This window comes from Ammospiza caudacuta, chromosome 26, assembly GCF_027887145.1.
Source record: "Ammospiza caudacuta isolate bAmmCau1 chromosome 26, bAmmCau1.pri, whole genome shotgun sequence".
Taxonomy (NCBI): domain Eukaryota; kingdom Metazoa; phylum Chordata; class Aves; order Passeriformes; family Passerellidae; genus Ammospiza; species Ammospiza caudacuta.
In genome coordinates this window covers 6,424,763-6,451,880 of record NC_080618.1, presented here as the reverse complement: position 1 = coordinate 6,451,880, position 27,118 = coordinate 6,424,763, and the positions used below count along the sequence as shown (strand labels likewise).

Genomic DNA, 27,118 nt, shown 5'->3' with positions numbered 1-27,118 from the left:
CAGAATAGAAAACCTGCTCTGCCTCTGCTCAGATGGCTTTCTCAGGGAGTGAAGAGGGAAGGGTAATTCTGAGAGCTGATTTAATTCACTTCAACCTTCAAAAGGACCTCAAGACCCCTATGGAAAAAAAAAAAATTTAAAAAAATTCCTTTGCAATCCATTAAATGGCATTAAATAAATCACTTATTCCTCCTGAATACTTTGAGTGAAAAAAACCAAATTATATTGGGCCTAAAGAAGATTCCAGGAGCAAAACCCCAACATTTTGCAGCGTTTTGCGAGCTTGGATATTCCCAATTAACTGTGATAAATCCTCTCTCGGAGCCTCTTCTCATTTCAGAGTCAGAACATATGGAAAGCTCAGCCCATGGAGCTGGAGGATGGTGCTGAACAGATTTCTCCCAAACCTGTCTCAGGGTTTCTTTCTGCCCATCCCCAAGAGCAGAGCTGTGAGCAGGGAAAGCTCTGGCAGGAATGATGATGATGATGATGATGATGATGACGATGACGGTGTTCCCAAAGCCATCCCCAGGCTGGATCTGCACATCTGCAGCTCCCGGAACTCCCCCATCAGCTCAGATTTACAGAGGGGCCTCCTCGCTGGGTTTGTTTTTCTTTTTCCTGGTTCTTAAAGAGAAAAGGAATTCTCAGTGTTCTCGGCAGGAATTTACAATTTGTGTGCTTTTAACAGCTCTCCTCCCCCAGGCTGGGAGAAGGAACCGAATCCAGAGCCTGCGCTGGCACAGAACCATCTCCCCAACACCTTCTGCCTCTTCCCTGGTGGAATTCCTCTCCACCTTCCTCCTTGCAAAGACCCTGGAATTCTGCAGTGCCCACCAGCGCAGAGTCCTGCAGTGTTTATAAACTATAGCACAAAATAATAACTACACCAATTATGTCTAAAATAAATGATACATTTATCACAAATTATAATTTTGTGGGGGCCATTGTGGGGTGATTTGCCTGCTTTAGCAGAGTCCTGCCATGTTGATAAAATATAACACAAAATAACAATGATGTCAATTATATCTAAAATAAATTATACATTTATAAAAATTATAATTTTATAGGGTGATTTGCCTGTTTTAGTAGAGTCTTGCAATGTTGATAAACTATAGCACAAAATAATAACTATGCTAATTGTATCTATAATAAATGATACATTTATCACAAATTATAGTTTTGTGGGGGCCATTGTGGGGTGATTTGCCTGTTTTAGCAGAGTCCTGCAATGTTGATAAACTATAACACAAAATAACAACTATTGTATCTCTAATAAATTATACATTTATAAAAAAATATCATTTTGGGGGGATCATTATGGGGTGATTTGCCTGTTTTAGCAGAGTCCTGCAATGCTGATAAACTATAGCACAAAATAATAACTATGCCAATGGTATCTATAATAAATTATACATTTATCACAAATTATATTTTTGTGGGGGCCATTATGGGGTGATTTAGCCCCCGTGCCTCTGCAGGTTCTTGGGGTCACCAAGGATTGGGAGGGTTGAGGGAAATTTGGGCTCAAGTGGTTCCATTTCTGTCTCTGGGACACCTCCATGTTGTCCAGTAGGTTTGGGATGTTTGGGCTCATTTTTCCCTTGGTTTGTTTTTTTTTTTTTTAAAGGTGTCTGATGTAATTAATACGAGATAATTTGGCTCAAGCTTAGAACAAAACTTATCAAAAACCAATACAGGCAGAACCCCAAGGTGGAAAAGAAATGGGACCACAAAGGACATAAAGGGATTTAACCCCTCAGAGCCACCACCCCACCAAATCTGTGCTCCAGAGCTCTGTTTTAATAGCAACACAGAAAATTAAAATACATGAAAATGACTATAACTGAGAGAATTAAAATACCTGAGGCCTAAATCTGAGAGAATTAAAATATCCGAGGCCTAAATCCTGAAGCCTCTCTCCAAAAACCCTTGAGGATTTTGGCCTCTTCATTCAGCTGAGGTGAAGCCTTGGCTGCAGTCCCTGCTGCCACAGAGGAGCAGCGGCTCAGATAATATCTTATTTATTTATTTATTTATTTTATTCATGTTATTCATTGCCCTCAGCCTCGGAGAGCTCTGGTGCAGAGCTGGGAAAACAGGATGCTCATCATTATCTTCCTGACAGAACATGAATTTCACGCCTCTTTTTGTCCCGTGGAAAGGACTGCACACAGAGCTGGGGAAAAACAAGGATTGTGCCATCTACCAGATGACTTTGGGTGGATTCAAGGTGGCTTTTGGGGACAGAGCAATGACAAGGCTCTGGGGTCAAGTCTTGAACCCAGAGCTGTGAGAGGAACCACAAATTCTGGTCAAGAAGCAGCAGGAAAAGACGGGAGAAGGGAAAAGCGTGAAGTCGCTGCTAAAAAAAAAAAGAAATTGTTGTGCAGCTTCACATTCTTTTCAAGTCTAAATAAATTCCCTCAGAGCAGGTTTTGAACTCTGGTTTTTGATCTGGATTAAAGAGAAACCCGAGTCAAGAGCGAGCGCTAATGACAAGAGGTGGAACATAAATAATTAATGACTCTGCAGGGGGAACCCTCATCTCCCTCCTGCCTGTCCAGGTCCCTCTGCTGAGCCCTCCAGAAGATCCACACCTGCTCCAGCTTGGTGCCATCTCCAAATCTGAGAATCATGAGGGTTCTGGAATGGTTTGGGTTGGAAAGGAGCAGTTCCAAGCCCTGGACACCTTCATCTGCAGAATTGTGGAGTCATAGAATGGTTTGGGTTTGAGAATCGTGGAATCATGGAATGGTTTGGGTTGGAAAGGGCCAGTTTGAACCTCTGGACACCTTCATCTGCAGAACTGTGGAGTCATGGAATTGTTTGGGTTGGAAACAACCAGTTCCAACACCTGGACGCCTTAATTTCCAAATCTGTGAATCGTGGAGTCATGGAATGGTTTGGGTTTGAGAATCATGGAACCATGGAATGGGTTGGAAAGGACCAGTTCCAACCTCTGGACACCTCTCAGGACTTCTGCTGCTCAGAGTGACCCCGAGATGTGTTAGAAAATCTCTTTTCCCAGCCTGGAAGTTGAAGAAGGAGTCAGAGCTCTTCATTTCTCAGTCTCAAGGTTTTTTGTTGTTCCTTATCTATAAAATTCTTTCTCCTGTCCTGCTGAGGTCCGCTTAGCAGGACAGACAGACAGAGGCACGCTGCCCGTCCTTGGGATGGTGTTATCCTTTTATACTAAAAATTACATGTACAATATTTACAATATCTTCTCAATACCTATCACCTATGTTAGACAATTTGTCTCTACTCTAAACCTATCCAAAAGTGCCAACATCACAGCAGAAGATGGAGGCCAAGAAGAAGAAGAAGAAGAAGAAGGAGAAAGGCTGGACACACCCAGATTCCTCCATCTTGCCCCCTGAATCCCCATTCTAAAAAACCCCCCAAAAAATATTTTTCACCCCATGACAAATTAATTATTATTCTACTTAAACTTTCGTGGCTTGCAGATCCTCATATAAGGTTGGTAATTTTTTTCCAAGGGCTAAATGAAAGTCACAGGCATCTTGGGCTCTATGCCAGGCTCTCTGAGCTCCTTGGAAGGGGTTTGGGCAATCCAGGACAGCCAGAGGGATGTCCTGAATTCCTGAATTCCCACTGACACCTTCCACTATCCCAGGGTGCTCCAAGCCCCATCCAACCTGGCTTTGGACACTTAAGGGATCCTCTGGGAATTCCATCCCACTGCTCCCCCAATTCCCTCCCAATATTAAATTATTTCTCTCTCAGGTTGAAGCCATTCCCTCTGTCCTGCTCTGTGTGCTCAGGTCCCCTGAGTTCTGCTGTTGGTGGCAGCTCCGGGGTTATTTTTGTGTTCTGTGATTTGATCTGAGGCAGGGCGCTGCAGTGTTAATGCAATATCTGCCATAATTTCCCCACACAGCAAATGAGAGTCGGCCCAGCTCTCAGCAAGACAAATCTCTTTTTGTTGTTGTCACGCACATTATTCCTCTCTCTCCCACTTAAGACAGATGCTTTTGTGCTGGTTTGTGCTCTGAGTTTGTAAATGTTCATCCTTTTAGTGATGTTTGCCTGATAACAGAGCGAGGGAATAAAACAGAATCTGCAATGAAATCAATGGAATGTGAGCTCCAACAGCAACGGGAACACACAGAAATGATGCTCTGGCCAGCAGCTGCAGTTGGCAATGAGGAATTGCATCCAGGACACATTTTTGGGAGGTAAACATGTTAACTTGCTCCTCCAGCTCCCCAAATGTACCTCATTTATCACCAGAGCAGCTCCAGAGTTTTGGCTTTGGCGCTCCAGGACTCTCCATGCAAATGAAGATTTATATCCCCAGCCACGGGCTGCTCCAGTGCTGCCTTCAGAGCAGATTTCAGGGAAATAAAAGAAACTTTTGTGTCTCTTCATCTAAAAGAGGCAAACGCAGCTGAGCTCACCCCACAGGTATTGGCTGCTGTTTCAGAACCAGCAAGAATTCTCTGTGAGTGGAGGACGGGCAGGAAATCGATTCCCTTCCACACAAATTCCCTTCACGGAATTCCCTGCTGGACTATTGCTGCTCCTCTGCTCGCTTCAAATGGAATCCTGGCTCACTTCAAACCGGCAGCAAAAACTTCTTGGGTGCCTGATTTCAATCCATCCCTGAAAAACACACCCAGGTGAGGCTTTCAAAGGGAGAGGAGCCTCTGCTCGGAATCCTGACGTGAAAGGCGTCGCAGACACATTTAATGAAAAATCCTTTCTTCAGGATTTTTCCTCCTGAGAAGCTGAGAGGCCTCAGAGGAAAAGAAAAACAAGGATTATCTGCTGCTGTGGAATGCAACAGGTACATCTGTGGTTGACCCATGTTGGATATTTCTAATTAATGGCCAATCACAGTCAGCTGGCTCGGACAGAGAGTCCAAGTCACAAACCTCTGTTATCATTCCATTTCTATTCTTAGCCAGCCTTCTGATGAAATCCTTTCTTCTATTCTTTTAGTATAGTTTTAATATAATATATATCATAAAATAATAAATCAGCCTTCTAAAACATGGAGTCAGATCCTCGTCTCTTGCCTTGTTGGGATTGCCTGAAAATTCCACAGTAAAACACAGGTGATAGGTATTGGAAAATTATCGTAAAAATAAAATTATTGTAAAAAGTAAAATTATTGTAACTAAAAAATTATTGTAAATAAAGCACAGGTAATTTTTAGCATAAAAAGTTAACACCAACCCAATGGCTGGGACTGTGCCACAACCCGACCTGCTGGACAGATCTCAGCAGGTCAGAGAAAGAATGGGATAGGTAGGAGAAAATAAATATATTATTTTAAATAAATATACTAAATCTATTAATAAATAATATATAATTATAAATATAATTATATATTACAAATATAGATTATATTATATTATATTATATTATATTATATTATATTATATTATATGCATAAAAGATATTCTATATGATATTTTTATAATATATTGTTTTACAGTATATTTTAATAATTTATAATATAGTAAAATTATAAATATTTTAATAAACATGTCATAAAAATAGATTAAGATAAATAAACCTTGAAAAGCAGAACTGATGAATCTCAACTTCTTTGGTCATAGGGCAGGGAAAAAACCACTTTTTAATACCTTAGGATAATCTCAACTACAGAAACTGAGATGGAGGTTTGGAGCAGCCCTTTGTGACATCCCTTGGATAATTCTGGGGGGAGAAAGGAGCCAGGCGTGGCATCTCTGAGAATCCAGGCTGGTTTTTATTTGGCATTAATTAGCACCCACTTGGCTTTGATGGCTCCAAGAAGCACAAAACCACCAAAAAAAGGAAATTTAGGTTTAGACAGGCCTGGAGAGTCAGTGCAAAGCTGAGGCTCAGCTCTCCAATATCCCATTCCTTGGGAAATTTGGCAGCAGGTTATAAACTGTGCTCGATCCTAAAAATATTTATCAATTGACCAATCATTTGTTAGGCTGTGGTTGTCAGGGAAACAGGCATTTAGGAACATCATCTCCAGGGACACGGAGCCAGAGCAGCTGGGCTGGGATGCAGGAGAGTGATGCCTTTTTGGGACTGCCTAAAAACAGAGGCAGACAGAACCAAGGCAATAAAAAGCATTTTATTTATTGAAGGGCCTTCAGGTAGATTTAAAGCAGAGAAATCCCTCAGGGGCTACACCCAAAATGGACAATGGGATTTGTACACCTTTATAAGCTTGGTCCATATTGGGGGTTAATCTAATTAAAGCTTCAGGTAATGAAGTAATTTACGCCAAGTTTGCTGCCCCCAACTCACTTTTGTTTAATTTCTGAGCCTGAGGCAGTGAGGTGTCCTTGGTTGCCAGGCCTGGAGAGGAATTGTTGTGTCTGTCCAAAACTGAAATTTTGGAGGGGAATTGTTGTATCTGCCCCAAATGGGAGAGCAGGAGCTCAGACTGAGTGTGGAGTTTGGGGTTATACACTGAAAAACTGCAGGATTATAAATGTATGGAAAATATAAAAGCGGAAATCCTGGAGAGGAATTGTTGTGTCTGCCCAAAATGGGGGAGCAGCAACTCAGACTGGGTGTGGAGTTTGGAGTTATGAACTAAAGAACTGCAGGATTACGAATAGATGGAAAACATAAAACCTGAAATTTTGGAGAGGAATTGTTGTGTCTGCCCAAAATGGGAGAGCAGCAGCTCAGACTGGGTGTGGAGTCCAGAGTTATGCACTAAAGAACTGCAGGATTACGAATATATGAAAATAAAAAAGCTGAAATCCTAAAGAATCAAGAGCAGCAGCCCCAGCCCACCTGGAATCTCCCCCAGTGAACCCCACTCAAAGAATCATCGAAAGGATCAAAGAATCATAAAATCATGGAATGGTTTGGGTTGGAAGGGGCCTTGAAGCTCATCCATGGTCATGGGCAGGAGATTCCAGGTGTTGTTCCTTGGGCTTGGGGAAGGAATATTCCCAGGCACTGGAATCCTGCCCCAGCATCCCTCACCAGACCTGCTTTAATTAATCCTAAAAGTGCACAAAAACCACTCCATTAATGACTTTTCTTCTTGGAAATCCTTTGAAGATCAACCAGCCAAGCACACCTGGATGGGCTGAACACAGAGATCAGAAAAATTCCTACCTGAGACACGAGTGGCCCTTCCTTTTATTTCCTCAGTAAAACCTTTTAACAACTCTTTTATTTTTAACTGGAACACAATTAAAACCACTACGGGGACCAGTTCTGGGAAGCAGGTATTTATAATTTCCCCTCTTTGGGCAAAACAGTGGCATTTTCTGAATATTTTTGGGCAAGAAGCGGCATTTTCTGAATCCCCTCCTAGTTGCTGTGGTTACCTGGAGGATGCTGTGCCCACCACAGTGATCCCAGAGCTCTCCCAGACTAACAGGCTGCATTTAGCCCAGATTTGTGTTTTCACCTCCTCTTCTTTAAAAAAAATGAGGCAAGGAGAGACTTCCCCTGCAGCTCTTCCCCTTCTGCTCCATCCAGGAGATGGTGGGGTGGAATTTTTAGAGCAGCAGACCAAAATCCGAGCAACTGTTAACAAAAAGTGTGAATATGGCAGACAGGAGAGGAGTTCCATAAGGGATGCGCTCCTAGGGGTGTTTTCTGGGGAGGGAGAGCCTCGTTTCACCCAAAGGAACATTTCAGATCCGGGCACTTTTCAGCTCCCTCAGAGCAGCCAAAAGAGACAGCCAGAGGAATAAAAAGAATTTCCCAGATGAGAAAAATCATCTTTTTCCTCATGATCTGAGGCTGGTTTAAACTCCAAGAATGAAATTTTATATAATAAATCATTTCATGGAGTGGTTTGGGGTGGAAAGGAACTTTTCAGACCTTCTCATTCCATGGGCAGGGAGGTGTGCACTGCAAGCTGGAAATAGTTCTTTGAATATTTACAAACATTTCATAAAATATCTTTGCATGTTTTCTAAAATATCTTTAAATATCTTGAAAGTTAAAGAATGAAATTTTATATAATAAATCATCATTTCATTATGTTATTTGGGGTAGAAAGAACTTTTAAGACCTTCTCATTCAATGGGCAGGAAGTTGACCACTACAAACTGGGAATAAATCTTTGAATACGTACAAAACTTTCATAAAATATCTCTACATGTTTTCTAAAATATCTCTACGTATCTTGAAAGTTAAACTCAAAGAATGAAATTTTATATCATAAATCATCATTTCATGGAGTGGTTTGGGGTGGAAAGAACTTTTAAGACCCTCTCATTCCAACTCCTACCATGAGCAGGGAGGCGTCCATTGCAAGCTGCAAATAATTCTTTGAATAGGTACTGACATTTCATTAAATATCTCTACATGTTTTCTAAAATCTCTACGATCTCTAAAATATCTCTACATGTTTTCTAAAATATATTTATATATTTTGAAAGCATCACCCAATGGATTTTCAGTTGTTCTTACCCAGTTCTTTTTGAAGCCAGGAAATCTCAGCCCGTGGACATCTCATGTCTGTGACTCCCCCAGATTTATTTCTCTATAAAGAAAAGTATTTTTTCCTGATTTATTTTTTTTCTCCCATCTTTCAGTTTCACTATCTCCTAATTTCTGAGCAGCAAGACAGAGAGGAGCTCCAAATAACTCTCATTGAAATCAGCCATTATTGAGAATTCTTCAATCACGCCTCATCTTCAGTCGTGTCTGTTCCAAGATTAAACACTTCCAATCTCCCTCCTGCTCCCAAAAGTGCTGGGAAAGCAACAATTAAACAGCAAATCTGAGTGCACAGACATTTGCAGAAGAAGCAGTGACAGACTGCACTTCCCTCCTGATAGAAACCTATTTATAGATAAATATCTCTCTATAGATATCTATATTATATACAGAGATATATATATATACAGCTTTTCATTACATTAAATTCCAAATAACCAACCAGAATGGATTGGCTCCTTAGTGGGATTTGGATTTTTTATTCCATTTTTCTGCATGCATTTCCCTACCCACCACTTTGCCCCTGAAAATTGATAACAGTCAATAAAAATTTCCTGGGATTATTGGGGTTGGAAAAGCCCTCCAAGAGAATTCAGCCATGAATTCCCACCCAGCGTTGTAAAGGGGATGCTGTGGGGCCTGACTCACCTGAACCTGCAGAAAATGGGACAAGAAAAATCCCAAAATAAGTAATAGTCAACAATTGATAACAATTGGTAACAATTTCTGGGATTATTGGGGTTGGAAAAGCCCTCCAAGAGAACTCAGCCATGAATTCCCACTCAGGGTTGCTCTGGGGGCCTGACTCACCTGAACCTGCAGAAAATGAGAAAACAAAAATCTCAAAATAAATGATAATTCCAAAATTAACAACAGCCCCCAAACCAGCCCTGGGGGTTGGAGCTGGATGATTTTAAGATTCCTCCCGACCCATTCAGGGATCAAACAAGAAGGGGAAGCGATGGCTCAGAATCCCAAAGGGATTTTACTCCCACTGGAGCAGCTACAACCACACCTGGGAATATTTTGCAAACAGATCCACGACAGGAAAAGGGGGTAAAAAAAAAGGCAAAAAGTGTGGGGTAAATTGTTCTCAATGAATAATTCCTCCACCTCTGATAGCAATGCATAATTACAGTGCACAATAGGATGTATTAGTTGGGGGTACTAATTAGTTCATGTTTGTACAGCTCCTGTGAGGTGTAATGAGCTCAGGCATTATCATTAACTCATTAACTAAGCAGAGCCTTCAGGTTGAAATCCTTTTTACCATAACTCGGAGCAGGATCACTACACCCCTTCAGATCCATTCAATGTGGTACCTGCCGGTCTCATCAGGGAGCAAAATTCACAAATTGGGGCCCGGGAGGGAGCACAGGGTGATTAAACGGAGAGGAATTATTGGCACTTCGCGGGGTCCTGCTTTGGAGCCGAGGCAGGGCTGGTGAGCTCAGGAGGCAGCAGATGAATTTTGCTGGGTGAGATCAGTCAGAATCTTGATCTGACAGAAAATCAGAAGCTCCTCTGGGCTTCAGAGTGTTTCTCAGCACCTCTGAACAGCGGATAATAAAGTCCTGAAGCTGTGAGGGTTCCTTATATCAACATTAATTAGCCCAGAAGAGCCAAAAGCCATTGGGTGCTTGCCCAACCCTGGTCAACTTTGTGCTTCACTGCTGCAGAAAGGAAAAAAAAAACCCAAAACCCACCAAAAAATTCAAATCTTCAGTAAACCAAAATTTAGAAATAATTTATAAATTTATAATTATGTTTGTTACTTAATGCAATATATAATTTGTACTAATATAATATAATATATAATTTAATTATATTTATAATAATTTATAAATTTATCATTATATTTATAATTTAATACATTTCATAGTTTAAATATAATATAATATAATATAATATAATATAATATAATATAATATAATATAACATAACATAACATAACATAACATAACATAACATAATATAATATAATATAATATTATATTATATTATATAACATTATATTATATTATATTATATTATATTATATTATATTATATTATATTATATTATATTATATATAACATATAATATAAATATATATTATATTATATATTATATTAAATTGTAATATATGTTTATTATTATATTAAATTATATGTTTATTATAATAAATATATATCTCAGGGTAATATATATCTCAGGGTATTCATTATATATTAATATAATAGACTATTGTGTTGTATTATATTATATATAATACATATATTAAATATAATATATCATATAAATATATATCTATATGATATTAAATGATAATATATATAATTATAATATATATAATAATAAATCTGTATCTAAAGGTATTCAGTATATATTAATATAATCGACTATTATTATAATTATTGATAATAAATACATTAATAAAATTAATAAATAATTATTAATATAATATATTTATATAATAAATACTCTGTGATTGAGAATGAGGACTGGCCCAGAGGTCCCACAGTTCCCAATCTCAATCTCAGAGTATTTATTATATTAATATATAATGTTAATAATAATATTATATATTATAATATATACTATAATATTATATATTATAATATATAGTATACAGTCCCCACTCTCAATCTCAGCTCCCACTCAGCTCCACCCCATTATTTTTTCCCTGAATTCTTCATCCTGATGCCCCTGGATGGGGGGAAATTTTTTTTTTTTTTGAGGTCTTTTTCCTTTTCTGAGGGCTTTATTTGCTTTCTGACTGCAGCTGGTGCCAGGCAGTTTGTAAACAGCTCTCCAGAATGAATAAAAAATTAATACACCGCTGTAAGAAATGATCAGAAATCACATGTGACCTCTTATTTATGTGCTTATCCTGCTTTAAAATTCATCAATGTTTAACCAGTACTCCTTAAACCACTTACGGAATGTACACACAGCCGCTAATTAATTGCTGCTCTCAGTTTGAATTGAGGCCAGCGCCTGCCTTGTCTTACCTGGCCATGAGGTCAGGATGAAAAATAACAGCCAGAGATCGAGTGTAAAAACCATAAAATTACAAAAAAAAAAATGGGGTAGGGGAAAAGTTATGGGGTTTTCTATGAGTTTTGTTTAAAATTTATTTGATTTCCTTTGACCTGAATTGAGCTGTAGGCTGCTAATTTGGGTTAATACTGATAATTACTCAAAAGAGTGAACGTGGAATAGTTCAATCACTCAAAGGCTTTTCCTTTTTTTTGAATAGCTGAGATTAAACCTGCCCTGCCACTCCCCAACCCCCTGGTGAAAAAGGGATTTAACTCTTGCTGGGAATGGAGAAAAATCCATTCAATTTTTTTTAATCTGACACACTTTCAAAGGGAATAATATTTTTCTCCCCCATTGGATCTTGGTTTTTCTCCTCAGTAGTGATTTAACCTGCTGTTCTAGCTCGAAGTAAAAGGCAGATTTCAGGTGACTCTCTGGAGGCACCTTTTAGAAAAAGCAAAATTTGTCATTTGAGTGGCCCTGGATGGACAAGGTGGGGAAATTCCTCTTCTCCACTTCCATTTTTTATGTAGACTCAGAAAATCCTGGAATTGTTTGGATTGGGAAGGACTTTAAAGCCCACCCAGTGCCATTGCCTTGCCATGGACAGAGACACCTTCACTACACCAATACTTTTATGAAACTCATGGCAAAATACCAGGGAAATATGAAATTTCTCCTCTACTTTTCCTTATCACCTGCATGGAAAACTGATTGAGGCAACATTAATTCCAGTCACTCACCTTTTACGGCAAAACAACGGCGTCCAGACCTCACTCTCGAAAATTAATAGAATAAATTTGGGAGCTAATCATAACTAGAGAGAGGTTAATCAATTCCTCAGATTGCTGAGGAATTTATACACACTGGGGCCCTTAATATATTCAACAAAGCAATGGCACCAAAGAAAATACCCATAGATTTTGTTTTCAAATACAAATTTCTCATAATTCAAAACCGCCGGTGGGCTCCTTCCTTTCCTGATTTGTACAATTTGTGCTCCCACTGCAGAGCGACCAAGCTCTGCCTTCATTTGCCTTCACAAGTGACATTGATGTGGCTTTTAAAGCCAGCAGCCCAACGTGTGATTTAAGAGGCTCTGAGAAGGAAAATTATAACTCTGGGGGGAAGGAACGGCTGCGAAATTTCCATTGAAATCGTTCGATTTCACTCCAGGGATGAGGCAGCACCTGAGTGGCTCCAAGTCAGTCTGTCTCGCATCTGAATATGGGATGGAGGTTTAAAAGGCACTAAACAGCCTTGTGCTAATGCCTCCCCAAGACAAAGCAGAGCTCTTCAGGCTGGCTTTGATGGCAGGAACAAAACAGGCGCAGCTGGAGGCCCCCGAGGCTCCAGACAATTCTGCTTTTGCCTTTCATGCAGCAGCAGCAGCAGCCAAAGCCCAGCCCTGCTCCAGAGAAAGGCAGGGCACCCCTCTAAGTGGAGGGGAGGGCAGGGACAGACAGACAGGAGGGATCTTCAAAGGTTCAATTGCTGGTTGCAGTGCTCAGGTTCTGATGAAAAGTCAACGCGACCTTGCTTTGATTTTCTTCTTTTGGAGAGCAGCTGAGACATAAACTTTAAGGGATTCAGAGATGTGGCTGCCCCTGGATCCCTGGAAGTGCCCAAGGCCAGGTTGGAGCACCCTGGGACAGTGCAAAGTGTGGGACCATGGTGGGACAGGATGGGCTTTGAGGTCTCCTCCAACCCAAACCATTCCAGGATTCCATGGGCAGGTTTGGATGGGATTTTGGGAAGAAATATTGGGAGAGGGGCTGGGATGGAATTCCCAGAGGAGCTGTGGCTGCCCCTGGATCCCTGGAAGTGCCCAAGGCCAGGCTAGTTGGATGGGGCTTGGAGCACCTGGGATGGTGGAAAGTGTGGGACCCATGGTTGGACCAGATGAGCTTTGGGGTCTTCTCCAACCCAAACCATTCCAGGATTCTATGTGCTGGTTTGGATGGGATTTTGGGAAGGAATTCCTGGCTGGGATGGAATTCCCAGAGCAGCTGTGGATCCCTGGAAGTGTCCAAGGCCAGGTTGGAGCCACCTGGGACAGCGGGAGGTGTCCCTGACACTGGATGGGATTTAAGGTCCCTTCCCACCCAAACCATTCCATGGCAGCAACAGAAGAAAACAAAGCTCAGAACACCAAGAGCAGAGATTTTGTGTTCTATTTCCACAAAATCTTGGACAAGGCAGGATAGATGGGGGTGAAGCCATGACTAAAATATCTGTGTTTATTCAGAGCGTCCCGTACGCGGAACCTCTGCCCTGACCTCGGAGCTCCTGACCTCCCCTCCCGCTAAATTAACGGGATAATGATGGAAAGCACTTCTCTCCTCGTCCAGCAATGTGAGAAGTGCCTGGCAATTAAGCAGCCTTTGAGGATGACACCGCTGATTATTTCAGGACAATCCAGAAATGGGGTTGGAATGGGAAGAGCAGTGTCAGAGGCACAGTTAAACAATGCCTGGCTTGCCCATCATTCCCACCAATTATTGCAGGATGAGGGGAGAAGGAAAACTATTTATAACCTGTCAGTCTCCAGAAACACAATTATGATGATTTAATTAACACATGGAGAGGTTTTGAGGCAATCACGTCATTCTAAATTTAAGAAGCAGCACATTTCAGGCCCAGGATGATTTAGGAATGCTGGTTGAGCCAGGGCAGGGCTTTGATGGCCGTGTTGGTTCCTTTTAAAGCATCCATCATGTTCCAAGATAATCCACATGTGGCAGTGAGGGATGGGGGGAATCAGCAGGGCTCTCAGGGGCCATCCCACAGAAGGAAAGGCTGATTTTTTAATGAGGACGGACTGAAAATGAGCAAAACCACAGAACTCAAGTCTCTTCGTCAAAGACAGCATTGGTGTGGTGGAAAAACCTGGAAAAATGGGGATTGGGTGGATGAGAGTGGAAGGACCTGCTTGGCACTGAGTGTCCTTGGCATGGTGCCCTGGAGGCCCAACCGTGGCTTAACCGAGGCCTAACCTTGGCCTAACCTTGGCATAACCTTGGCATAACCATGGCATAACCCTGGTTAACCTTGGCTTAACCTTGTCTTAACCTTGTCTTAACCTCGGGTTAACCTCGGGTTAACCTTGGCCTTACCTTGGCCTAACCTTGGCCTAACCTTGGCCTAACTTTGGGCTGAACTGTTCCACCCCTGAGCTGAGAGCTGGAGCACCCAAACCCAGGATATTGCCAAAGAATTCCCAAATTCTGGGAATTCCCGGGGCTGCCCCACTGCCCTGGCCAGCTCCTCCAAAGAAATCACACCTCAGGTCTCATTTCCTCTCTCTGGCTGAGATTATTTGCTGTGTCCTGTTCTCCCAAACACAAAAAATTATTCCTCTGGTGTTTCCATGCAGTGATTAAACCTGGAAGCTGTCAGCTGCTGCCCAAACACAAATAATTCCTGCCTTCTTTCACCATCTATTGCTTTTTAAATGGATTAACACACAAATAACATAAAGGAAAATCCCACTTCTTCCATATTTCACCATCAATTGCTCCTTGATTGGATCAACACACAACATAAAGGAAAATCTTAACCACAGTTTACATGGGGAAAAATAAAAATTACAAAGAACCTCCTGCTCTGTAAGTGCTGGAAGTTCCCACCAGGGCAGACTGAGAATTCCAAGGGGCAAATCCAGGCAAAGATGGGGCCTGAACCACAATTCCAAATTCCTGCTGAGCTCCTCTCTCAGCCAGGCACCAGAGGAAGCACCGAGTAAGAGTTTCTCAAGTGTTCCACATCCTCCTGCATTTCCTTTTCCAATTTTTTTTCCCAAATCTGCAGCCCTCAATTGCTGCAGGAGGCACAGCTGGCTCAGCTCCGCCGGAAACGCGGCCGCTCCATTTTGGGAACGTCTTTTTGGGAACTCTCACACACAAAATTTCGCAGGGAAATTTTGCCCCTGTGCATTTTCTTGCTGCCTCAGTGGTGCCTCTCCATCACACACCTCCTTAGTCTGGGGTTATATTTGCAATGCCAAGGGCAAAAAAGCCCCCAGGGCGCCCCTTTTAATGCTGAGTCAGAGAAATGGAACTGGAACTTCACCCTCAACCCTCTCTGGAAACTGTTCTGGTTTATCCTCTTGTTCCAAGCAGCACCATGGTGTTTAAGAAATAAATAAATAAATAAATAAAAAAAAAACCAGCATGTCAAGACCATGATGTTTAATAAAGAAATAAATAATAAAAACCAGCATGTCAAGACCATGGTGCTTAATAAATAAATAAATTATAAAAACCAGCATGTCAACACCATGGTGTTTAATAGATAAATAATAAAACCAACGTGTCAATATTTCCCTTAAATTAGGCTCAGCTGATGACCAAAGGAAACCCAACCGCTGCTCTTTTAAGAGTTTTTAAAAGTGTAAAATTTTTACATTAATGTTAAATTAATTTACATAATGTAAAATTTCCATTTTACAATTTAAAATGGAACTGGAACGTCACCCTCAAGCCTCTCTGGAGATGGAAACTATTCTGGTTTATCCTCTTGTTTCAAGCAGCACCATGATGTTTAATAAATAAATAAATAATAGAAACCAGCATGTCAACACCATGATGTTTAATAAATAAATAATAAAAACCAGCGTGTCAACATTTCCCTTAAATTAGGCTCAGCAGAAGCTCTGCAGCAGCCCCACCAAGCCTGCGTATCTTTAATTCAATTTATCAATTATTTCTTTATTTATAAATTATATTTATATTTTTATTATATTTATATACATATTACATTTGTATTTTCCCCATTTATTTATTTATTTATAAATTGTAAATTTATTCAATTTATCAATGCATTTCCTCCCAATGGAGAGAGGGGAAAGGAGCAGATTTCCTTGCTGAGTGCCTGATTTAAAAGCTGTGAGCGCAGGTGACACCCAGCCCTGTGGAGAGCACAGCAGAGCCGTCCCTGTGAGTTTAACAAATAAATATATAATAAAAACAGGTGGCTGTTTATCCACTGTGGGGTATACGGCCAGACATGGAGAAGGAGAGGTGTAAAAAGCGACCTCACAGCGCTCAGTTCACACAGAAAATCTCAGTTCACACAGAAAATCTGTTCACCTGTCTGCCTCTTGTTTGTTCTTCCCTGCCAGCCTGGGAAAGGGGACAGCAATGACCTTCCAGGAGACAGAAACATTTCAACATTTTCCTTCTCCCCACAGCACCTTCCCAGCCATTCTGTGAGTGTGATATGCATGAAACGCACAGCACCACGGCCGAGCTTTGTGAAATCCCTTTTCACAGCTTCCAGATCTCCAGAAAAAGCACAAAGTAAATGGGAAAATGAGAGGGAGGGAGATGCACAAAGCAAACCCCAGGCTGGGGGAGCAGCACTCTGCTAAACTGCATGGCCAGAGCCCAAATTGGGAGCATCCAGTCATTTCAGCCAGCCCTGCCAAGAGACTGAGCAGAGAGCCCAGGTGTCAGTGATTGTAATCCCAGCGCTGCCAAAGCCACTCCTGCCCGCAGCCAGCCTGCCTTGGGCTCCCTTTCCCAGCACAGGGAAGCATTTCTGGAGCAGGGAATGGGAAATGCAGCCCCACAAAGCTGCTCCCACCTCTGGATGCTCCAAACCTCATAGAATTTTAAAGCAGCACCATCCCTGGGGCTGCTGTGGAGAAAAGAGCTGTGGAAATGCCTCAGTGCATCATTCCCAGGCCAGTTCTGCCTTGGAAAATCAGTGTTTTGTGGATAACGTGAGCTGGATGCTTCCACACCCCAAATGATCCCTGTGAAGATTCCAGCTCTGCTCACTGACCCCAAATCCCACCCCAGTGTCTGACCAGACATCCCTTCCCTTTCCCACTTCAAATGGAGCTGATCCATCACCTTTTCCCAAACCCACACCATTCCCAGACCCTCAGCTGCCCCAAAGCAGAAAATGCTTTAGAAAATCTTGCTAAAAGAGGTAAAAGCCCAGGTGTCAGTGATTGTAATCCCAGCGCTGCCAAAGCCACTCCTGCCTGCAGCCAGCCTGCCTTGGGCTCCCATTCCCAGCACAGGGAATCGTTCCTGGGGCAGGGAATGGGAAATGCAGCCCCACAAGGGGAATGGGAAATGGGAAATGCAGCCCCACAAAGCTGCTCCCACCTCTGGATGCTGCAAGCCCCATGGAATTTTAAAGCTGTGGAGAAAAGAGCTGTGGAAACACCTCAGTGCATCATTCCCAGGCCAGTTCTGCCTTGGAAAATCAGTGTTTTGTGGATGAGGTGAGCTGGATTCTTCCGCTCCTTTTCTGCCTTGAAAAATCAGTGTTTTATGGATAACATGAGCTGGATGCTCCCACACCCCAACTGATCCCTGTGAAGGTTCCAGCTTGGCTCACCCGACCCCAAACCCCACCCCAGGGTCCGACACTTTTTTAATAAGTCTTAATTATTCAAAATAGTCATCATCCCTTCCCTGCCTGTTGTCATTTAACACCAGAGAACCTTCCACAGAGCAAACTCCGACACAGGCAAAAAACCAAACCCCAAAAACCCAAAATCTCATCAATCTTTCCCTTCCCTTTCCCACTCCAAATGGAGCTGATCCATCACCTTTTCCCAATCCCACACCATTCCTGCACCCTCAGCACAGGGGGTGAACCCACGGAAGCAGAAAATGCTTTGGAAAATCTTGCTAAAAGAGGTAAAATCAATCAATCAATGAGTCCTGGAGCCTGCCTGCCCTCACACAGGGATCCAGGCACTCCTCTCCCCTCTGAGGGCTTCTATTTTTGGGAGAAAGCTGAGGCTGAGCAGAGGGAATGAGGGATGGGCCTGAGCTGCATCACACCTGCACAAAATAATAGTTTTTCCACAAGCACGGGTAAATTATGAAATAAAGAGAGGTTCCATTTCCTATTTTTTTTTTCCTTCCACCAAACACAAACCCTTTCCACCGCTGAAGACTCTACAAGGGATTTTTTTTAAACCATTTTTAAGTGCTGTACATTGAATATCTCTCCTCTTACAAGTGGAACCTTGTAGCTATGGAGACGCAGAATGTCAAATCCAAGCTGAAGACAGGATTTCAGTGGGGGCTTTGGGTTGTTACATGTGCCTTCAATGATCTGCTTTCCACCTCCTGAAGTCTTTATCATCCTCCAGATTTTATTAGTGTGCAAAGAACCACTGGAAGCTCAAGAAGGACACAGAGTGACCTGTTAGAGACAGCGCTGGGGTGTCCCAAACAGTTTGATTTACACCACAAATCCCCCTCAGTCCATTAATTAATATTTAATTTAACCCAAATTAATCCATCGTTGTTTAATTTAACCCAAATTAAAAACCAGAAATTGTTGTCATCAGCGTAATTTAATCCAAATTAAAACCCAGGAACCGTTCTGGTGCTGCCACAGCACCTGGAATCCAGGTGAGCTGGGGTCCCCTGGTGTTTAATGCTGTGTGTAACAACCACAAACACCTGGGGGAATTACACCAGGCTGGCCCCACGTTACAGCACCTCTTGGACTTTGTAATTGCCTGCTGTAATCTGAATTATCCAAATTCCAGCCTGCCAAACATCGTGCCTGTGTTCTGGGATCCAAAATGCATCGGGGTTGGTGGTGGCATTTCCTGGATTCTCATTCACCACATGCACATTCACATTCATCTGTTTCCCACCAAATTAAACAACATTTATTCAAGATAATGAAACTTCAGGGGTGTTGAACCTGAGTGTGAAGAGGGCAGAGCCTCCCAGACCAGGTGTGACAGACAGGGGGAATTCAAAATGACTTGAACATCACTCATTTTCCACTTGTGCTGGTAGCAGTGAGCAAAGCAAACCTCACACCTCCAATTCTGCATTTTCCTGGAGCAATGACAGGAACGTGGCAAGTGTTTTTCTGTTCTGAAGACAACAAGCTCCAGAGAAAGCAACCCCAAATCATGGCATTTTTATTCCTCATCACTGCATTTTTAGTCCTTCCCCTTAGACTCCACAGTCCAAAACCACCTGGGGACTCCAGGTGCCAAATATGAAACCTCTCACATTATCAGAGAATTGGGTTCAAAATTAAAAATTCAATTCAAAACACTGGCTTTGAACAATCCAGATCCCAGAACTGCAGATCCCAACCCCAACGTGCACAAAAACTCCAACAGGCACATGAGTGGATCTGATCCATCAGCAACAGGCACGTGGAAAGTGGTTTTCTGTTCTGAAGACAACACTGCACCAGAGAAAGCAACCCCAAATCACGGCATTTTTATTCCTCATCACTGCATTTTTATTCCTTCCCCTTAAACTCCACAGTCCAAAACCACCTGGGGACTCCAGGTGCCAAATATGAAACCTCTCACATTGTCAGAGAATTGGGTTCAAAATTCAAAATTCAATTCAAAACATCGGGGTTTGAACTATCCAGATCCCATCCTGCTCATCCTCACCACACCCAGGTGCCAAATCCAGGGCTCACAATTCCCACAGTCAACCCCAACCTGTGGGGAATAAACTCCAACAGGTGCACGAAACACCCTCAGGTAGAACATCCACGACCAAGGAAGCCAAGCCCACCTGGTGCCACATCACAATCAGGATTAAGTGAGCAGGACTGCAGTGGAATTGTGCAAATCCTCCTTTGCCAGCTCCAAACAAGCAGCAGCATCCCAAGCAAACCCATCCCCTGCATTCACAGCAGTGGAGCAACACAGCAATTTGGAATTTCCTTGCCAAGCTGGACAGCAGAAGAGAAGAGAGCTGAGAGCTTTTCCTGATTGCGTTTCCCCGTGTTGCTGAGTCAAATCAAGATTGTGGGAATCAGCTCCAGCAGGGCTGTCTAAGCCTCCACTGATCACTGAAATGCAATTAAACCCTCCAAGAATCCCCTTCTCCCAACCCAAACGTGCTGTTTGACAAAGGCTCACGTCCAGAGGAGCCTCTGTGTTCCTGCTGGCTCCAGGAAAACAACTCCAAGATCCTGCTGCAGTCCTGTTGTCCCCTGGTTTGCTCCTGGACCAGACCAAAAATGCAGGAAATCTTTGGCTTTATCATTAAATAGACCACAAACCCCTCAAGATTTGATGTGGGGTCTGGAGAAAAGAGGTTTCCATATTTAATTTTAAACCAGAAAAGGCTCTTAAGCTCCTCTGCATCTACCAGTCCATTAAAAATAGGATTCTGTTGTAGCCACAGCTCATCAAATGGGTGCAAACAGGGGGAGAACAACACTCCAGATGCCTTTATCACAGTTGTTGACTCCAACTTAATCGCTTTTTTAATAAGTCTTAATTATTCAAAATAATCACCATCCCTTCCCTGCCTGTTGTCATTTAACACCAGAGAACCTTCCACAGAGCAAACCCCGATGCAGGCAAGAAAAAAAAAAACCCCAAAACCCCAAAATCTCATCAATCTTTCTCACATTCAGAGACACCTCAAGAGCTTCGAAACATTTACCTCTCCTTCCCAGCAGCTGAAATGGTTTTAGGAGGATTCATGGTTCATACCTCGCATTCCCTGGAGCCAGAGATGGTGTAGGTGCAGGGCCCAGATCCATTAACGGATACATCCATGGTCTCAGAGTTTGTTGGCTTGTAGTCCACGTAATATTCCTGCAAAGGGGAGTTCATTTGCCTCTCTGACTCCCGCGCCTTTTTCCTGCGCCTCTTCATCAGCGTGTGCTGCTGCAGCTGCTTCATGCTGGCGGGGTAACGCTTCCAGGACACGTAGATGACCAACAGGATCATGGCCACCGAGAGGAAGAGGGCCACGCTCCCCGCGATGATCTTGTGGAAGGACACGTGCTCGTATTCCGGCTCCACCGCGGGCGTCGGGATGTCCGCGGAAGGGCTCGGCGTCGCCGGCGTCGGCTGGTGGCTCTCCAGTTTGGACACAGTGGGTTTGGGGATGAACACGGGTCTCTGGGGGGTTCTGGGGGCCTGGTAGGACCTCTCAGTGGCCACCACCTGGATTTCGGCGCAGATGTTGTAGGTTTCCACGGCGTCGCTCACCTTCTCGCCCTGGATGTGCTTGGGGCCCGCGCAGATCATGGTGCTCTCCTTGTTTCCCTTGAAATTCTTAAGCCAATTAAACAGGGGGCAAATGCTCCGCGTACATTCCCACATATTCCCGGACAGGGTGATGGAGATGAGCGAGATCCACGTGTTGATGGTCTCCTGGGAGATGTTGGTGAGTTTGTTGGAATCCAGGTTCAGCTTCTGCAGGTTGGGCAGGCACTGGAAGGTGCCGGGCTCCACGCCCGCGATGTCGTTGCCCGATAAATCCAAGTTGTGCAAGGAACTCCAGGTCCACGTCAAGCCCTGGCTGATGGAGCGGATCCTATTCCACTGCAGGTAGATGGAGCGCAGGTTGAAGAGCCGCGGGAAGTGGGCGAAATTGATCTTGGAGAACTGGTTGTGCTCCAAGTGGAGCTCCGTCAGCTTCAGCAGGCCGGCGAAGGCGTTGCGGGACAAGCTCCGCAGGCGGTTGTAGCCCAAATCCAGGAAGTCGAGGTTGCGGCAGTCCTGGAAAACGCGGATGGGCACCGTTTTCAGCGAGTTGGACCTCAGGTGCAGGATCAGCAGCTTGCGGAGCCCCTTGAACTGCTCCGCCTGCAGCACCTGCAGCTTGTTGTAGGACAGGTCCAGGTTGCGGAGGTTGGGCACAGGGTGGAAGGTCTTGTTGTGCAGGTGGGTGATTTTGTTGGAGCTCAGGATCAGCTCCTTCAGCCGGCGGATCCCCTGGAAGGCGTCCTCGTCCACGGAGCTGATGTAGTTGTGGTCAAGGTAGAGCCATATGAGCTGGTTGAGGCCGGCGAACTGGTGGGATTTGAGCTTCTGGATGCTGTTGTAGCGCAGGGACAGGCCCTGGGAGCCGCTGGAGATGTTGTGGGGGATGTCGCGGAAGGCGTGCGACTCGCAGTACACGATCTTGCCGTCGCAGCGGCAGCTCTTGGGGCAGGCTCGCTGCGCGCCCGCCAGCCCCGCCAGCAGCGCCAGGGGCAGCAGCCCCAGCAGCGCCCTGGAGCCTCCCCGCTGCTTGGTCACGTGGAAACCTGCAAGAGCCAAAGGGAAAAAGGGCTGTTGGAAAGCCTTGGAGACAAATTACCAGATCACCATGCCATTGGAAAGGCTTGCAGATAAATTACCGGGTTATCGTGCCGTTGGAAAGCCTTGCAGATATATGACCAGATGGAAAGGCTTGCAGATAAATGACCAGATCACCACGCCTTTCTTGGAAAGGCTTGGAGATAAATGGCCAGATTATCACATCATAAATGACCAGATTACCACACCATTGGAAAGCCTGGCAGGCAAATTACCAGATTACCACACAGTTGAAAAACCTTGCAGATAAATAACCAGATCACCACGTCATAGATTACCAGATCACCAGACCATTGGAAAGCCTTTCAGATAAATGACCAGATCACCACAGCACTGGAAAGCTTTGCAGATAAATTACCAGATCACTATGCCATTGGAAAGCCTTGGAAATAAATTATCAGATTACCACATCGTTGGAAAGCCTTGCAGATAAATGACCAGATCCCCACACTGTTGGAAAGACTTGAAAATAAATTACCAGATCACCACACCATTGGAAAGCCTTGAAGATAAAATACCAGATTACCACACTCTCGGGAAACGTTGCAGATAAATGACCAGATCACCATGCCATTGGAAAACCTTGCAAATAAATTACCAGGTTATCACACTGTTGGAAAGCCTTGCAGACAAATTATCAGATCACCACACCATTAGAAAGCCTTGCAGACAAATTACCAGATCACCACACTGCTGGAAAGCCTTGCAGATAAATGACCAGATCACCACTCCATTGGAAAGCCTTGAAAATAAATTACCAGGTCACCACACCATCAGAAAGCCTTGCAGATAAATGAGCAGATCACCATATGGTTGGAAAACCTTGCAGATAAATGACCAGATGACCACGTCATAAATGACCAGATGACCGCGTCACTGGGGACAGCCTGAGCCCAGCTGGGATTTGGGGATTTGGGAGACACAAACCTGTTTGCCTCCTGCCTCATCTCTTTGTGGTGCAAATCTCCATCCTTGGAGTGCCTGCCTGGCCTCCTCTCATCTGGTGGCCCTCACCACCACCAGACTCCCCTGGTTGTTTTTCATGCACCCAGTTTGTTAGAGGAGGAGCAGGGGATGAGGTTTCCAGCCTTTTCTTTCCTTCTTTTCCTCTGGATCTGTTGCCTCCCTGTTGGAGAATGTTCAGCTTCTCCTGAATGTTAAAGAGAGCATCTTTCTGCTATTCAATCTGGTAAAATTCCTCTGTACAGCCTGCAGCTTCTCCAGAATGAGGGCTGAGATTTCCAGACCCCTGACCCAGGAGTAGACCCCGGTATGGAAAATCCTGAGTAGGGTGGGAAATGGGAGGATATGGGGCAAATCCTGAAGGATTCTCTGAACATACAGCCTGGGATTTTCCCCATGAACAAATTCAGGACCCAGCTGAGGTGGGGAAATGAAAGAGAAGCACCATGATGACCCTGAGGGTTCTCCAGGAGCTCCAGGAGCTCCAGGAGCCTGTTCCTCCCCTCTGTGCTCCTGTCCTCCAGCTCTCCGAGGAGCTGGGGTGTCCTCAGTGCTCTGTGCTGAGCTCTGAACAATAAACATATTTGTCAAGTCACTGTGCTGGATGCTCCAGGGTGCTGGAGAGGAAATGAGCCAGAGCTCCTGCTCCTACGTGCTCCCCAAGGAAAGCAACTGCAAATCCAATCCCCCCAAAACTACCTCAGAAACAGGAAAATCTACTTCTCCTGAAGTTTTGATCCACCTTTGTAACCTGTATTTATTGTAAAACGAGGCACTAAGTGAAGGTTTTTACTTTTTGCACTGAGTGATTCAGGTTTAGGAGTAGGTTTAAGTAAAACTCGTGAGTTTTATGTACCTAAAATACAGAAATAGATGCAGAGAAACAAAGTTTGTCCATGCAGAGAAGTGCACCAGGAATGCTGTCACAGGACCCCAATGCCAGGTAAAGGTAGGAGACATATTCCTTTCAAATGAACCTTAACCCATGAAACTTCATTTAATTCATTAGGTGAATACCTAAACAGTTATTAATTTGAATTAATCCAGCAGATGATGAAAATACCCACCCCAACACTTCCAGAGAGCAGCAAACCCAGAAAGTTTAAAGGAGGATTTTTATTTCTCTTTCAATTCCCCTCTCCTGACTGATTTTAAGGGTTTGCCTTTAAGATGTCATGTTTGTCATGCAGCAGCGCTGGATGTGAGGACATATGTAATAATTGAATCTATGGAATCCTGAATAATTATGAGAGGGCGTGGAGGGGGTGTCAGAACCCCCAACACCCATCTGCACGCCTGGAATAATTTTAGGGCTGCTGCCTCCCAGAGTTGCAGCCTTGCTGAGAATGAAAATGCATTCTTCCAACAGGAAATATTTCAAAGGCTCATATCTCCTTGATAAATAATCACTTTATTATTTGTCACACACACTCACAGAGAACCAACCCGGTGCTGCAGGTCTTTAATCCAATTTTAAACCTGCAAAAACAATTCCTGATCTAGAATGCCTTACAGTTTAATGGGTAGATTTGTAATTTAAATTCTATAATTTTTTTTTTGGCTCCTTCTTTTTGCCAGCAGCAGCCAGCTAGAAAGAAATATGTTCTGGCTGTTATAGACTCGGGGGTTGGGGATGGGGAAGGAAGGAAGGAGGGGAATAAACCTGTCACACTCCAAAAAAACCCCGACTGCCAAATGACTGCTGGAGATGTAGCAGAGGTACCGGGGGCATCTTTTCAGCCTCTTCAAAACCCACCTATGCAAACAGCTCCCCTTCGCTTCCCACATCCTGCAAAGTGCTAAACCCAGCCCGAACGGTGCCGGGGGGGTGAAGCCGGCAGGGGTTTTTGGGGGGGTCGGGACCCCAAAGGTGCCCTGCAGGTGCGGGGGTGGGATTTGAGGAAGCCGCCCGTGGGTGCCACTGCGGGAGGAAAGGTGTGTGTGTCTCTGTGTTTGTGTGCCCGGAGGGGGGGGACAAGGGCTAAAAAGGCGATTTTTCAGTGCCGTGAGTCACCTGGCACAGCGGAATGCGCCGCTGGCTGCTGCCCCCCCCCCCTCCCCGCCGCCGCCACCACCGAATAATCCAGCTGCAAAATCCACCCCACAGCTGCAGCTGTGCCAGCCAGCAAACCACAAAAAGTTCACTCACCCATCCTTTTGTCATCAATAGCGTCCTCCTTCGCCTTCCTCCAGATGTTTTCTCCTCTCTCTTCCCCCTTTTTAAAATTTTTTCGGCTTTTTCCCCTCGCCTCCTTCTCTCCCTCTTTAAACCATCAGCATCCTCACGTCGCTGCCGCTCGCCCCGCCGCCATCCAGCCCTGCCCGCCAGGAACCCCACAAAGTTCCCCGGAGAGGAGCAGCCGGAATTTTTTGGGGGACGAGGGGAAGGGAAAAGGAGAAGGGAAGGGGTTGGGGGTGGGGAAGACAGGACGAAGGATGGGGGGAGTGTGGGGGGGGTAGGGAGGGACTCTAAGCTCTGAGAGCCATTGTGGAAGTCATCAGAGGAGCGGCGGCGTTAAGTGGCGATTTTTTGGAAAGAAAAGCCGGAGCAGGCGATGGAGACGAACCAACTTCTGCGGGAGGAAGGAGCGATGCTCTGGCGGTGCCTGGCATCCCTCATTGTGCCGCTGCTGCCTCTTGCCATGGCCGGGCACCGCGATCCATCCTCCGCAGGGCCTCCCGTGCTGTGCCAGAGCCCGGCTCGGCAGCCCCGCAGGCTCGGTTTATTCCATTCAGCTGGTCGGGTTTAAAGTGTTTTGTAGCTGTGCTGAGAGGCAGCTCTCGTCTAATTCCGAGGCTTTCCAGAGAGCGATGATGCTCCGGAGCTGGCGGGTGCCGAGGATGGAGTTTGCGGAGCGCCGAGTGCCCTCCACTGGAGAAAACCCAGCGCGCATTAAAGGCTGAACAAGTGAGGCTGTCATGGCTCTGCAGACTTCGCTTCCCTCTCGGAAAAGAAAATTAAAGACACAGCATTGCCTTTGCCCACCGTCCGTCCCCTGCCCGGCTCCCTCCGTCTGCCCTGGATTATGGGATGTTCATGGCGTGGGATTTTCGGGAAGGGACGCCAAACAAAACATCTGCTCCCCTTTGGGATTTGCCAACCTGAGCTTGCTCTAATCCACCTGACCTGTGTGTTTGGCTTGGGCAAATTCTAAACTGCTCTTCTTTTCTTTTTTTAAATTTTTTTTCCTGTATTCCCGTGGGAGGGGAGGCAGGAAAAGGAAGGTTTGCAGGTTAAAAGTGAGGTCTTGGTGCAGGGGCTGTGATCACACCGATCATCCCCACAAAAGGCGTTTGGTTTGACTGCAGGCAGCAACTCCAAATGTAAACACTCCGCGTCCTGCTGCGGCTGGGACAGGGTTAATCCCCTGCCTCGCAGCCTGTAATTTTTTTCTTTTTAAATCCAAGTGCCTTTTAGTCAGAAAAACACCGACTTTGATAAAGAGGGCAGGAGTGAAGATGCAGAATCAGTGACACCTCGTTCCTCCTGAGCTCCTCTCATCGCAGCAGGGGCTGGGATCCTGCAGGGTCCAGCCCAGAGCCAGGGTGGGACCTGGGCTGTGCCACCTCCCAGGTGTCACCTCTGGAGCCAGGGTGGGACCTGGGCTGTGCCACCTCCCA

The 27,118-nt window shown here is 44.5% G+C and overlaps 1 protein-coding gene across 2 annotated transcripts in view; it reads right to left on the bottom strand.

Annotated features, from left to right (window-relative positions):
• The window catches only part of LRRTM4 (leucine rich repeat transmembrane neuronal 4), a 122,166-nt gene extending 96,050 nt beyond the window's left edge, over nucleotides 1–26,116 (bottom strand). Inside the window, exons 1-2 of one of the 2 annotated variants that reach the window (XM_058820264.1) lie at nucleotides 25,647–26,116; nucleotides 20,936–22,482 (exon numbers count right to left, since the gene is read on the bottom strand). In XM_058820264.1, the coding sequence (XP_058676247.1) occupies nucleotides 20,936–22,482; nucleotides 25,647–25,650 (1,551 nt within the window). In that variant the 5' untranslated portion in view covers nucleotides 25,651–26,116. Of the gene's footprint in view, nucleotides 1–20,885; nucleotides 22,483–25,646 lie in introns of both variants that reach the window. The other variant, XM_058820265.1, reaches the window with a different exon arrangement.
• Nucleotides 26,117–27,118: the final 1,002 nt, after the last annotated feature.